This window comes from Simochromis diagramma, unplaced genomic scaffold, assembly GCF_900408965.1.
Source record: "Simochromis diagramma unplaced genomic scaffold, fSimDia1.1 OVJJ01000421.1, whole genome shotgun sequence".
NCBI lineage: Eukaryota > Metazoa > Chordata > Actinopteri > Cichliformes > Cichlidae > Simochromis > Simochromis diagramma.
Genome location: NW_024387250.1, coordinates 11315994 through 11330479, shown reverse-complemented (window position 1 = coordinate 11330479; position 14486 = coordinate 11315994). Strand labels below are relative to the sequence as shown.

Here is a 14486-nt window from a genome sequence, read left to right as displayed (position 1 = left end):
TCCGCAGTCTCCTCCCCGACGGCAGCAGCTTGAAGAAGCTTTGCATTGGGTGCGTGGGATCAGCCGCTATGCAAAGGGCTTTTTTAGTGAGACGGGTGCTGTAAATGTCCTGGAGGGAGGGGAGAGAGACACCAATGATCCTCTCTGCAGCTCTCACTATGCGTTGGAGGGTTCTATGACAGGACGCATTGCAGGCTCCAAACCACACAGTGATGCAGCTCGACAGGATGCTCTCGATGGTGCCTCTGTAGAAAGTGTGCATGATGGGGGCTGGTGCTCCTGCTCTTCTTAGTTTGCGGAGAAAGAAGAGACGCTGCTGTGATTTCTTGGCCAGTGCTGTGGTGTTGTACGTCCAGGAGAGATCCTCTGTGATGTGCACACCCAAGAACTTGGTGCTGCTCACTCTCTCCACAGACGCTCCGTCAATGGTCAGAGGAGCATGTTGGGTGTGCATTCTCCTGAAGTCCACAACAATCTCCTTTGTCTTCTCCACATTCAGAGAGAGATTGTTGTCAGCACACCACGTGGCCAGGCGTCTCACCTCACTTCTGTAGTCGGTCTCATCCCTGTTGCTAATGAGACCCACCACCGTTGTGTCGTCCGCAAACTTGATGAAGAGGTTGGAGCTGTATGATGGAGTGCAGTCATGGGTCAGCAGAGTGAAGAGGAGGGGGCTCAGCACACATCCCTGCGGGGCCCCCGTGTTTAAAATGATGGTGCTGGATGTGTTACTGCCGACCCGTACTGCTTGAGGTCTTCCGGTGAGGAAATCCAACAGCCAGTTGCACAGTGAGGTGTTGAGCCCCAGCTGGACCAGTTTTTGGGTGAGCTGTTGGGGGATTATAGTGTTGAATGCTGAACTGAAATCTATGAACAGCATTCGAACATATGAGTCTTTATTGTCCAGGTGTGTGAGTGCTGAGTGGAGTGCAGTGGAGATGGCATCATCGGTTGAGCGGTTGGGCCGATACGCAAACTGGAAGGGATCCAGGGAGGGGGGCAGGACAGTCTTGATGTGTTGCATGACTAGTCGTTCGAAGCACTTCATCAGGATGGGAGTAAGTGCAACAGGACGGTAGTCATTAAAGCAGGAGGGAGATGACTTTTTTGGAACCGGAATGATTGTGGTGGCTTTAAAACATGTGGGGACGACAGCCTGGATGAGTGATATGTTGAAGATGTCTGTGAAGACATCAGTGAGTTCCACTGCACAGTCTCTCAGTACACGACCAGGAATGTTGTCAGGACCCGGAGCTTTACGTGCATTGATCCTGCTGAGGGATCTCCTCACGCTGTCCGGGGACAGGGTCATCACCTGGTCACCAGGAGGGGGTGGGGTCTTCTGTGCAGTGGTGCTGTTTTGGACTTCAAAGCGAGCAAAGAAAGTGTTCAGCTCGTTCAGCAGGGGGATAGTGCTATCACAGGTCTGTGGTGGGGGCTTGTAATCTGTGATGGTCTGAATGCCCCGCCACAGGCTCCGTGAGTCTCTGCTGTCTTTGAAGTGATGCGATATTTTCCTGGAGTACTGTCTCTTAGCCTCTCTGATGCCACGGGAAAGGTTTTAATGGTTTTAATTATAATTCTTTGTGTCTGTGGTTAAATTCTGTGGTTATCAGGACTCCAGGTCTCTCCTCTTAGACGCGCTGTCTCTATCCAAGAATGAGTGTTTCTGTTTAGGTGTCAAGCTGGTGAGAGGAGCCTACATGGACAAAGAGAGAAAACTAGCGAGGAAAGAGGGTCACCAGGACCCCATCCATCAGAGCTGGGAGGACACCAATGACAGGCTGGTAAGACGGAACGAAAACCTCCGGAGTATAACAATCACCAATCATTTTTGATCTTGATTCGACTCTTGATACATTTCACGTCTGCTTGAACAGTTATAACGGATGCCTTGATGTGATGCTGGATGTCATGTCGCAGGAACCTGAGCGGTACAGGTTCATAGTGGCCACTCACGAGGAGTCAGTGAGACGAGCTGTGAAACGCTGAGACAGCAACGTAATCGAGGTGGTATTTGATGTACAGAAAATCAAGATTGCTTTCATATACTTTAATGTATGAAATGCTTATCAAATTTCACAAAAAAGGAAAACATGATGCTCAGAATTTTCTGTAACCTACAGGTGAGGATTTATAAAACTAGACTTAAGCAACAGATCCAAACTTCTCTACAGACTAAGCTGCTTTTACAAGATTTTTTGTTTAAAGCATAATTGAAATGCTTTTTTTCCGGTTTTTATATAATAAATATAATTTCACACACACACACACACCGTCCTCTTTATAGAGCCTCTGTAGCTTTAGTTAGCAGACAGACTGCATATCTTTTCTTGTGAATTAAAGTATTGTACTTGTCCAAAGCATTGTACAAAATGCAATGACTTGTATGTAGGCAACAAACGATGTACCACTTTTTAATTCACCCTCAACCCACTGATAAGCATCTTAAAGCAGGTGGACTGAGACTGATTTTAATGATATGCTTTTAGTTTTCCATACATGTACTGAATTTATATTATCACTGCAAAAAAAACAAACCCCAAACAAATCAAACAAAACACAACACTGTTTAATATTTATTTATTAATCTGTTAAAAATAATAAAACTCCAGATTTATTCCAAGAAATTGACAGAAATGTAATATCACATTCTGCTGTTGCTGACACAAAGCAATGCTAACTGACATAGAAACAGCAGCAAAACAGTTTCATTGAGGGAGCACGGCCAAGAGCCAAGCTCACAAAATGAGGTACTGATGTTGTCTTGGAATGAAAACCAGCTCTGCTGGAAAAACTGAAATCCACAAACTTCAAGCTCAGTAATTTCCTTGATTTTGATTCCTGTAACCGCCTCTCTGGTAACCCGACTGCTTCTGCTGGTAAGATTTCTGATCTGCGGTTGTACAGAGACAACAATCATCTCATTAGTGTTCACACAAATTCATTAAATTACAACAAAAGAAGAAAAAACCAAACAAACCTCAAAAATCAAAACACAAAGGTGTAATACTGATGGATGAATTTAAAATAGCATCTACTGCTGAAAACAGAACCCAACCCACATCTACCTCATTGACATAAAACGGGAAACGACCTCAGTGAAATTTAACATACCTCTCTGGTAGGATTGCTTCTGTTGGTAGCCACCTTTCTGATCTGTAATACAAATAAAAGCTCATTATCATCTAATAGCAAAAGTTGGAAAATAAATGGTTCAGAAAGGTTAGAAATAAGTTCCAGATTTAACAATCCCTAAGTACTGTGAGAACATGATGAACTTACCTCTGTTGAAATAACCGCCATAGATGCCCTGTTTCAGGTCAGATACGCGCTCGTTGTTCTCCACCAAGTTGCCCAGTTTCTCTGCCAGCTTCAGAGCCATGTTCTGCAGAGACGTTGGCTCAGTGCGGTGCATCATCACAGTCTGTGTGGGCTGGTCGAGTGACGCCTGTTGGGAAGAGAAAAATGGGGGGGATCCAAATTAAAGGCATATAAAAAGTAATCACAAATATAAACTCTCAAATATAAAAGCCCCCATGAGACTGCTGTGTCTATATTTTCAGTCCACAGAACAGAAACGTCGAGTCCTACCATCAGCTCCTCGTTGATGATCATCTTGCTGATTATGCTGTGGACTGTGGGCATCTCCAATTCAAACATCTCAGACAGCGTAGCCATGCTGAAGGACAGACAAGCGTAGTAAAATTAAGGTTTGGCAGAACAGTGACCGATCATCTTTGGTCTGTGGGGAAGCTGCAGAGACACTGGTCTACAGAAATCTGTGGTTTAGTAAAGACTGATGAAACTAATACATCTGTGCTCACCTGATGGAGTCGTATACACTGCTGTAGGTGAACAGATAGGTCCTCAGTGACTCTTCTTGGATTTTCCTATTAAAAAAAGCATAAGGATGTCTACAGTGAGTAAGTGGGATTATCACACTGGTGAATGAACCAAGTGATGAACAGGGGCAGTGTATGCTAACCTGACGAGCATCTCGCGTACTTTCTGGATCTCAGGGAACAGGTCCCAAACCTTACTGTTCATCTTCTCATTGATGATGAAAGAGTGGCAGGTACGCCAGTCTCCCATCTTCATGGCTTTGCTGGCTGCCACCACGTGCTCCCTCATGCTCTCTGGGGGTCCTGGAGGACAAATAAAGCTGTGGTTATCCTCTGTGGATGAAACTTCCTGCTACAAAGAGCTCTCGTGATGCGTTTCGTACCTAGCAGGGGCTGTCTCTCCCCGACCCTGAGCTGGTGGTGGAACTGCTTGCTGATCATCCGGCGGCGGGCATCAAACTCATGGGCGGCCATGTAGGGTATTTCCAGCAGCATGGCTGACACCAGGTACACACACTCCAGCAGCTCCAGGTTGATGTGCATGTGGAACGGCACCTATTAGGGAGGACAAACGTCACGATGCATGTGTGTATCATGTAATGGATGTCTGACACATCAGTGTTTTAAAAATAAAGACCCAAACATTTGTCGTTTCATTACAGCCTTGATTTCACACTATTGTGGACACAGGCAGCTGGAGACACCATGGAATAGTTGGCACATTAATGTGAGGTCACAAAGCCCATTTAGGGAAAAAACAAAAGTAACTAGAACTGTCGTCATGAGCACATGAACAACTGTATGAAATCTTCTGGAAATCTGTCCTGCAGCTGTGGACAAACTTTAGTGTGGACTGAGTGAGAGAGAGGCCTAAAAATTCACTCACTCACGGAGTAAATCCAAGTTACAAGCAGGTCAACACTGACAGAGAAACCAACATGTCAGTTAGAGTTAACTGCTCTGGTCAGACAGCACTTACTTGTCTTCGCTTTTCAATCTTCTCCTGCTCTGCATTCCTCTCTTGCATGTTCCTCATGAGCAAACCTTGACCCAGCAGCTCTTTGGCACGGCCAGAGGACTGAATGTCCAGCAGTGCATTGTGGGCATCTTTAATCATGCCCTGCCTAAATGCACAAATGCCAAGTTGGACCATTGTTCTGTTGTACAGGATCTGGTAGGAGGAGGGGAAAACGGTTAAAACAGGTGATCTGTATATACAACTAATAGTTAGAGTCAGAACACGTTCATATTATCTAAATAACTCTCAAATGTTTGAAGTTTTTCAGTCGGCTTTAAGCCGTTTCATAACACAGAGACAGCTCTCATAAAGGTTATGAACGATATTCTGGTAGCAACGGACTGCGGTAAACACGTAGTGCTTATACTTCTAGATATGACTGCTGCATTCGACACAGTGGATCACGACCTGCTGATCTCTTGATTACAGCATTGTGTGGGCATTTCTGGCTTGGCACTCCTGTGGATAAAATCATATTTCTCAAACAGGAGCTTCTGTGTTAAGTTGGGTTCATCATCGTCCTCTGTGGCCCCTCTGCCATGGGGTGTACCACAGGGATCTATTCTTGGGCCATTACTGTTTTCGTTGTATCTCCTGGGACTGGGTGCAATCTTTCGTAAACACAAAGTCTCATTTCATCTATATGCTGATGATTGCCAGCTTTATTTTCCTTTCAGTCGTTCTGATAGCTCCCCAATTAGACTCCTGCTTGATTGCCTTAGCGATTTTAAGTCATGGATGGCTCTAAACCTTTTTAAATTTTAATGAACGTAAAACGGAAGCAATTCTGTTTTGCCCGAATCGTTCCTCTGATATCCCTGATGTTGACCTTGCTGCTCTGACCCCTCACCTGAAGAGCTCGATTACCAATCTTGGGTTAAAAATCGACTCTGCACTTACTTTTGATGGCCACGGGAATGGGGTGGTGAAATCATCATTCTATCAACTCAGGCGTCTGTCGAAGGTTAAACCTTTTCTTTCAAGGCGTGACTTGGAGACTGTTATCCATGCTTTTATAACCTAATAATAGGGGTTGGACTGGGCACTCTGACACGCCTGCAGCTAGTACAGAATGCTGCGGCATGGTCTTATCTGGTAGAAGGAAATTTGAGCACATTACTCTGGTTTGGGCTTCCCTGCACTGGCTTCCAATTGAATTTAGGATTCATTTTAAATTTCTTTTATTGGTTTTTAAATCCTTAAATGGTCTGGCACCTGCATATGTCTCATTTGCTGAAGCCCTATGTCCCCACTCGTTCGCTCCGGTCAGCTGAGCAGCCGTTACTCTAAGTCCCCAAATCACAGCTGAAACTGAAAGGAGATCGAGCGTCTCTATCGTGGCTCCAAAGTGTTGGAATAATCTTCCTTGAAGATTATTATTATATCATATTATTATTATTATATTAATAATCAACATCAGTGCTGGTTTTTAAATCCAGATTGAAAATGCATTTTTATTCGCTGGCTTTTGACTCAGTGGTTAACTTACTTGTATTTACTTATATTTTACTGTTTTTGCTATATTTATTATTTTATCGTATTTATTATTCTTATTGTATCTCTTATATTTCTATTGTTCAGCACTTTGGTCAGCCTTGTGTGTTTTTAAAGTGCTATATAAATAAACTATGATGATGACGATGATATGAAGAAATAATGACTGCGAGTGCCTACCTGTACAGGTGGGTCAGCGTGTTGGATGTTATCCTGCAGGTGACTCATCAGCATCAGGTCACGTGCCTGGTACCAGCGTGAGTGCAGAGCATGGTGATATATGTGGCAGAGGATAGCACAGGTACGGATACGGTCGGTGCGATCCTTGGAGTAGATGAACTTGCAGAGGCGGTCCATGATCACAGCGCTGTCCTCCCCCTCGCTCTCTTCCTTGTTCTCTTCCTTGTTCTCCTCCTTGTTCTCCTCCTTGTTCTCCTCCTTGTTCTCCTCCTGGTCCTGCTCGGACTACACAACAGAAAAACACTTCAGCACACCATTTTACACCTTATGCATAACATTTTATGAAACATCATAAAAATAGCATCATGATGCAGATGTTTGTCAAGAAAAGAAAGTTCTGATTCTGCACAGTGCCGTCTCTCACCTTGGTCTCTCCCTGCAGGCCCAGGCTGCGTCTGTGAGCTTTGTAGTCAAACTTGTAGTAAGTGTGCATGATTCTGCGCAGGTAGACACGGCAAATTTCTTCTGTGGAGCCTTTGTTCTCCAGGTAGGTGAGCAGCCGGTCAACGATGCCACAAACCCTGCCCTCATCTTTGAGATTGTCAACGTATTCTGAAGGAAAATTTTAAAAAAAGAGAGGAAAGAATAAGCAAAATACATCCATGTGAGCAGCAAATACAGTAATACAAATTTCAAGGGTGATGTAAATCCCACATTTTAGATTGCAACCCGTTAATCCACATTTACAGTCCTAACACATTCACCCTCACAGCAGTTAATAATCGTCAGTCAGGTTTTGGCACCACTCACCCTGAGAGTGGGGATCAGTGTTCTGCATGATCTTTGTAAATTCTTCATCCATCCTTTCTACCAGGGTTAAGATGCATCCGCGCACCCTGAAAGGCTAACAAATACACACAAAGAAATTAATACCAGCCCATAATTCACAAGACAGTTGATACAAATGCAGACAGTTCAACAGCTATGTGAGTGTTTTATTAATCTAAACTGCTTTCTTTCTTTAAGTCCACAGATTGCTTGGGGTGGATGAGTGGGATCACCTGATCGGAGACGGCCAGATTCTCGCTGTCCTCTGCGATGTTCTCTCCGATGAAGATGTTGTTGTGCTCAAAGAGAATGTCCAGCAGCTCATTTATACAATCCAGACACTTCTTCCACATGTCAGGCTAAAAAAGGAGACAAGCCAGAAGAACCATAACTCAGGAACTCATTCTTTTCAATCCAAAATGTTAAACAGCACAAATAATTTTTGTGATGACTTGCAATTTTAAGACATTTCATGTAACATGAAACACTACAGTAAATCACAGGAACCCTTTTGGTTTTGTTGATACTGTAAGAATTAAAAGCAGTGTCACTCACTTTCATGAAGGCTGCCAGGTTGGGGTTGTAGTCGTACAAGGAGGCAATAATGTTGAACTTGATCTTGACCAGGATACCTTGGCCCAAGTTATTCTCTGCAGCGATGGCTGCCAGAGCATGAAATAGCTCAATTTGAGCCGCCCTGTCAGTGAGGGAGGAGAAAAAAGAAAAAAAAGGAGTCAGGATTTGTTCAGGAGAAGAATTTCTCTGAAACTCATATACTGGACATACTTCCACATGACACGCCTGGTTTTACATTGACTGGATATCAACACGTAACTTCAATACGTAACTTTTTTTAAATATATATTTTTAAGCTTTAGTGATAAATGCAGTCGTACCTGTCTGTTCCTTTTTTGCCTCTTGCTTGCAGGATCTCATTCAGCTTCTTCACCACCACCGCTGTGTTGATCTCGGTGCCTTTAGCAAACATTTTGGGTTTCTCCTGAATGGTCGCAATGGGGAAAAAAACCAAACAAACTTAAAATTAAAAATACAAACAACGTGTTGAATAAACTCTTAGAGGCAAGAAAAACTTGTTTTTCTTTTTACAGTCATTGATTTGTTAAATTAGCCAGACAATTGCATGTTGATTTTATCACTGTCATTACTATAAATGAACACGTCGGCACTGAAACACAAACAAGCTAAACTAAAATAAGAAGCAGCACCAGTGCATCTATTCTTCTGTCCGGCCGGCATCAAGTCCAAACAGTTTTATATTACCATCTGTTCTTTACCTTAACCAGAGGTACTCCTCTGTTAACCTTCTCCCAGCCTCCTTCCTCCTCAGCCTCCTCCTCAATTTGTTCTTTCTGTTTGGGCTTCTTCTTCCTCTCCTCCTTCCTGACTCCAGGCTTTTCAGTGTCCTGGGCCCTGAGGACAGACGCAGTGTTTGGTAACAACACATTCACTCTACATGACTCTCTCTGCGGTAAAATTTGACTTAAAATCTAAAAAAGTGTCTGAACAGATATTCAAAGTATTTAGACCTTTTAACTTTGAGGAAGGTCACAAGACGCTTCCTCTTTAAGGCGTTTTCTTCTTCCTTATCAGAGGTTTCACTCCTGCTGTCTGAGTCGCTTGGGCTCCAGTCTCCATCATCATCATCATCATCATCATCATCTTCATCAGAAGAAGAGGACTTATCCTTTTGAGAGAAGGGAAAAACTCAAAATCTTAGCTCAGGCATCCTCTCAAATAAACTGTGCAAGTATTTTGTCTTTCCTACCAGATCTTTTGCTGTAGTTTAGTTAAATGACCTCTTACCTCAGATTCCTTGGCAGTCTGAGAACGGTCGGTGGCTTCTGAAGGCGCCTCAGGCTTTTTCTTCAAGAAGGACTTGGATGACACCTCTCCTTCACTGTCAGAGGACGAGCCTTGTGGAACAAAAAGACAAATATCAGACGATGCTGGCTCCTTTCCCCTCAGCACCAACACACATTGATCATCTCATCATTTGCAGCTAATCTTTGTACAGCACGTGAAAATGTGACTGACTGAAGCACAGAATGAAGTAATGAAAGGGGGCAAAAAACTCTTAAACTGAGTTTTTAAGTAATAATGTACAAAGTAAACTTCATAATTTACGTAAAACATTCTAAACTTCATTAGTTATAACTGATTAATCTGCTGCTGGAGTTTCTTCTGAGTAGATTAAAAAGAGTCAAAAGTTTCAACCGAACAAACTTTTAAAATCAGCTTAGTTTTTGCAGTTAAACTTCAGATTCTGTGTAATATATGTATAATGTATAATATATCATGGAGCTGGACCTTCAACAGTCCTTTTTAATAAGCCCATTTTCACTGGCAGCCTACAGGTTGATGTACAAGAATGATTGATCACTCATGATGAGACTTGACACGTGCACTGCACATAGACACATTTCACCTATGCCCCTATTAAATCCTATGTTTTCTGGTTTGAATCCTTTACACATAACCTGTATAAACAACCAGCTCACCAGAGTCCTCTGGCTCCTTCTCCTCCTCCTCCTCATCTGCAGACTCCTGTGGATTCTAGCAGGGAGAGAGAGACAAGACATTCTGATAACTGCTTTTTTTAAGGCTGAAATTCGTATAAATTCTAATACACCAGATTAAATAACACCAGAAGGAAGCTGCTCAGCACATTCACAGTCTTTTGACCACAGAACAGATCTGATGAGACCTAAGTTTACACCCCCCAGAGATTCATACAATGCATAGAAAATAAACATGAAGATTTAGTCTTTGACTTTACCTCCTTGTATGCTGCTATTTCTGACTCAAAGTCTCTGTTGTACTTGCGGATCTTCTGACGCAGGGTGCTGAGAGCTTTTGCATTGTTCTTGTTCATCTTCTTCTTCCCCTCTTTATCCTCCCAAAGCTGTAAAAATAATGTTAAGTATTTGATTAGGACAAAAACAATGACAATTAAATCATTAAATTGCAGTTTAATTTTTTGTCCAAGCTACTAACCTGGTTCAAATAGTCCTCCAAGTCAGCCAGAAGGCGGATATAGAAGGGAGGAATACCCTCTTTATCCACTATATTCTTGCTTTTAAGGAAGGCTCGACAAAGCTGCTCAAACTCCTCCAGACATTTGGACATGTCTCGAATCTTCATAGCGTTGCGGATAGTCTTTATGAGGTTCGTCAACTCTTCAAACCTAAGATTCAAGAATAAATTCAGTCGAAAGAAAGAAAAAAGGGGCACAATTTTGTATAGACTTTAAAGTTGTGACCTTTTAAAAATACCACACCAACCTTTTATCTTTGGCGCTGCGCACCACTCTTTTTGTGTCCTCCTCATCGTCGCTAAGAAGCAGCGACCTGTGAAAACCAAGTGCACAAGTCAGATCTTTACAGGAAGAACAATGTGTGTGATGAGCTTTTGATGAGATTTATTCCAAGTTTCACTTACTGCTTGAAAGTGGCTCCGGGTGCTTTATCAGTGATCTCATCGTCAGATGAGGACTCCTCTGACTCACTGTCAGACCTGGCAAAGAATCGAGACATTGCTGAAGGATGCTGCCAATCTGTAGAGAAATACAAAGTAATGAGTGGTATTACAGAGATGCAGCTCCAGATTCTACGTGTGGTATATCAGCACACATTCAGCTGACAAAGATATTCACTGTCAAACAGATGTGTGCCAAACTTGTTTTTCAGGAGCCACTACCAACAAACCAGCAAATACACACTGAATATTTCGTCCTTGACATTTGTGAGGTTACCTTAAACACAAAGTCTTCTTACTCTTCAACAATAAAACATTAACTGTCTTGAGTTTACCTGGTGATATTCTCATGCACGAGGCGATATTCTCACGAGGCGACTGCGAAAACGGCAAACAAATAAACGTCACCACGCAGATGTTGTTTACAGGACAAGAATCAATGATCTGGGGAATCTTGTCTTCGTTGTTGTTCCCCTCGTACATTTTATTATTCCGATTTCAGCATTTTCGCCCCACAAATAAAGCATGCAGTTTGCTTTGTGTGCACTCAAATGGAGTCGAGCCAACTAGCATCACCTGTGGCCAAGTGCCATAGCCTACAGTCAGATCAACTTCTGACACATCTGCACCTGGCTCTATTACCATGTTTGAATTATAGTTTTATGCACAATATAATTGTAACTTTCACTGTTTTTTGTTCTTGTGGGTCTCGCAAATAAACCTTTAAACTAAATAAAATGGTACCACAATTAAATTAGCACTCCTATTGTTCATAATGATTTTAATATTTTTTTCCATAACAAAGAAATATGTCTCCAGCAAACATTACACATCAATCCTTCACTGGTGTTGCAACATCACATCCTCTTATCATAGTCTCATAGTGTTTTCTCTGAAAAACATTTGAAATGATGGGATAACTGATTAGCACAGCTAGCGAGAACTGTTTGGTTAATTTAACAAACATTTGTGAGGAGATAGGACATACAGTAAATGTACAGCAGTTAGACAATAATTAGTAAGCAATAGAGTCAGTGTGATTAAGTAGACCTTGTGAAAGTGAGTTACTCTTGTGTGCCAGTTGGTGTGTCATGTGTTTTGGAGTTTTTAGGTGAGTTTTAAACGTTAACTTTCTAAGTTAAGAATATTCATGAGTTAATTTCCCCAAATTACATATGACCTCTATTTTGTAGCTGGATCCACTGACGTATCACATAGTAGCTGGAACAGTCTCAAATGGAGAACAGCTCACTGCTGCCACCTGTGGCCAACTGCCATAGCTACAACCAGATTACATCTGTAATCGCTCTCTGCACAAGGAAAGTCAGCACACACTGTGCGGTACCACTCTCCACAGCAGGTGCATTCAATCTGAAAGAAAAACTATGTTGTCAGAGTAATTTATCTAAAGTCAGGTTGCTGAATGAAGTTACTGCAGATAAGGCTTTTCCTTAGCTGTGGATCGCTCAATGTGTTCTGCATCCTCAGCTTCTTCTGTGCTCCTAGGTGTAAGCCCTCAACTTTCTTAGTGTTCAAGTTGAACATTGTACATTTAGTCATTGGTGTTGAAGTAATCAAACAGTCTGCCTTTAAATCCAGGGTGTCATCCAAATTGAAACACTTGGCTTTGAGGTTCACTGTACCAAAGCTTTGACAGTTTAAAGAATAGGAAAGCCCACCCACCACAGGCAGACCTGAAAGATCTTTAGTCTCACAGCTGCCACTGCCAGAAGCGTCATCATGGGTTTCAACGTCCTTGCCACTATGGTCCTTGGCATCTGTGTCACATTATGCTTTGATAGATCAGGACGACTTCAGAATTGTTGTCTTTAGAGCTAGTGGTTAGATTACTGACTTCAGGTGTAGGGGGCTTCTCTGAAGACCTCGGGCGGATGTTGCATGAGCTTGTTTCTGACAAAGTTATGGTGCCATTGGGCCTGGAGGTATTGTGGTGACTGTCATTTGGGTTCACCTCTGATAAAGTTATTGTTCCATTTGGCTTGGAAACACTTTGGTGACCGTCACATGAGCTCATTTCTGTCAGAGTTATTGTGCTATTAGGCTTTGAAGCAATTTGGCTACTTTCACTCTGGACCGTTTCCAACAAAGTTATTGTGTCGCTCTTCTTGGAAGGTGGTTGAGAATCAAAGGTGTTGTTCTTGAGGTCTTCCCCTAATACAGTGCTGCCACTGCATTTATGCAGAGGATGCTTTTCAAATGTGGTGTTCTGCACAGCAAATGGAGCACATTGCCTTACAGATGAGTAATTTTGATGTGGGATGTTTCAGTGGTGCCAAAAGCTGCCTGACCTGAAGTTCTTGTCCCAGCTTTGGTGCAGCTTACAATAAATGGAGGAAGATCAGGTGTCTTATTTTGAGAGTAGGAAACTGAAGCAGTAGTATTTAAATCATTAGACATGCTCATATTAGCGGCTTGCAGGACATTAAATGTCCCATTCCCAGAGTTTGATGCTTTTGCTGGTTTATCGGTAGCGGCTCCTGAAAAGCAAGTTTGCCACACATCTGTTTGACCATCACCAGTCAATCTGAAACACTGGTGTTGTGCCAAAGACTGATTGCCTGCCAAAAACTGATTTCCAATGTTTCCGTGTATTTTTTATGTTTAATATAGTTAGGTATGTTGCTAAAAAGACTTTGGTGAACAGGTATTACAAAGGAGTTATATATAAAATTTAAAAAATACCTGTTTCTCAAGTATCATTATAACTGTGTTATTGTACTTACATTATAATCAATCAGGTCCCTTTTGTCCACTTAAAATATGTTTACAGAACTATTGTTGTATTTGTTGCAATTTCAGCTGTCCTCTTGGCCAGATTACTCTTAAAAGAGGCATTTTTAAAGTCAACAAGAATTTTTTTTAACTGCGAAAATACAGGATTTATAAAAGTCACTGCCAAAAACTGATTGCGGCTTCTACCTTGTTAGAGGAATGTTGTTTGTTGCTCAAGATGGCTTGATATCATTCATGAGTGATACATTTGATATATGTTTCACATATTATAGACCAACAAGTTATTTATAGCAGTTTAAATATAAGCAGTTTTTAAACTTAAATGTTTTAATTATTTTCCAGAAAAACGTCCCCCGGCCTTAGTGCTGACACTTAAATGCGTCTATACCGCAGAATATTAGTCTAATGCTAGCAAACAGACTGGATTACAGTCGACAAAAGAAATGAAAACCAAGTTGCAGTTGGGCTTACACGCCTTACCCAGAATGCTTTCACGGCAAATAAACGAAAATACAAAAAAGTCGCACACTTAGTGACACACACTTATTGAATTAAACTCACCTACAACCTGGTAAAAGTTATTCAGCGGTGTTTAGTTTGAGCTGTTTAAAAATCCAGTTTTCCTGTCGAATTACAGAAAATGCGTGCAGCACTCTTACCGGGCAATTTCGTCAGAACAGGAAGTACTCTGATGATCAACAACGTGAATAGTCCGCAGCACTGAAGGCTCTCCGCTCACAGCGCCACTCAGCGGCTGAAACAGTGCATTTAAAAATCCCATTCTGTTGTTCTCACGGGAGTTTGGAGAAAAAACCGAATCGTTGGTCTCCACTTTTTCCTTAGCTGGTTCACCACTGCTTCCGAGGAAAGGG

The 14486-nt window shown here is 42.2% G+C and overlaps 1 protein-coding gene across 1 annotated transcript; it reads right to left on the bottom strand.

The window, feature by feature from the left end:
* Positions 1-2566: 2566 nt before the first annotated feature.
* On the bottom strand, positions 2567-14292 carry LOC120714788 (eukaryotic translation initiation factor 3 subunit C-like). The gene is made up of 24 exons (XM_040001259.1): positions 14274-14292; positions 10825-10939; positions 10668-10733; positions 10381-10570; positions 10163-10288; positions 9885-9939; positions 9190-9299; positions 8913-9070; positions 8661-8796; positions 8262-8365; positions 7921-8062; positions 7599-7724; positions 7348-7441; positions 6962-7149; positions 6781-6822; positions 6538-6744; positions 4825-5016; positions 4229-4400; positions 3989-4148; positions 3828-3893; positions 3595-3682; positions 3286-3451; positions 3118-3159; positions 2567-2896 (listed from the first exon to the last, which is right to left on the bottom strand). The coding sequence occupies exons 2-24, from the start codon at positions 10917-10919 to the stop codon at positions 2820-2822; spliced, it is 2802 nt and encodes a 933-aa protein (XP_039857193.1). The 5' UTR covers positions 10920-10939; positions 14274-14292; the 3' UTR covers positions 2567-2819.
* Between the last annotated feature and the right edge of the window lie 194 nt (positions 14293-14486).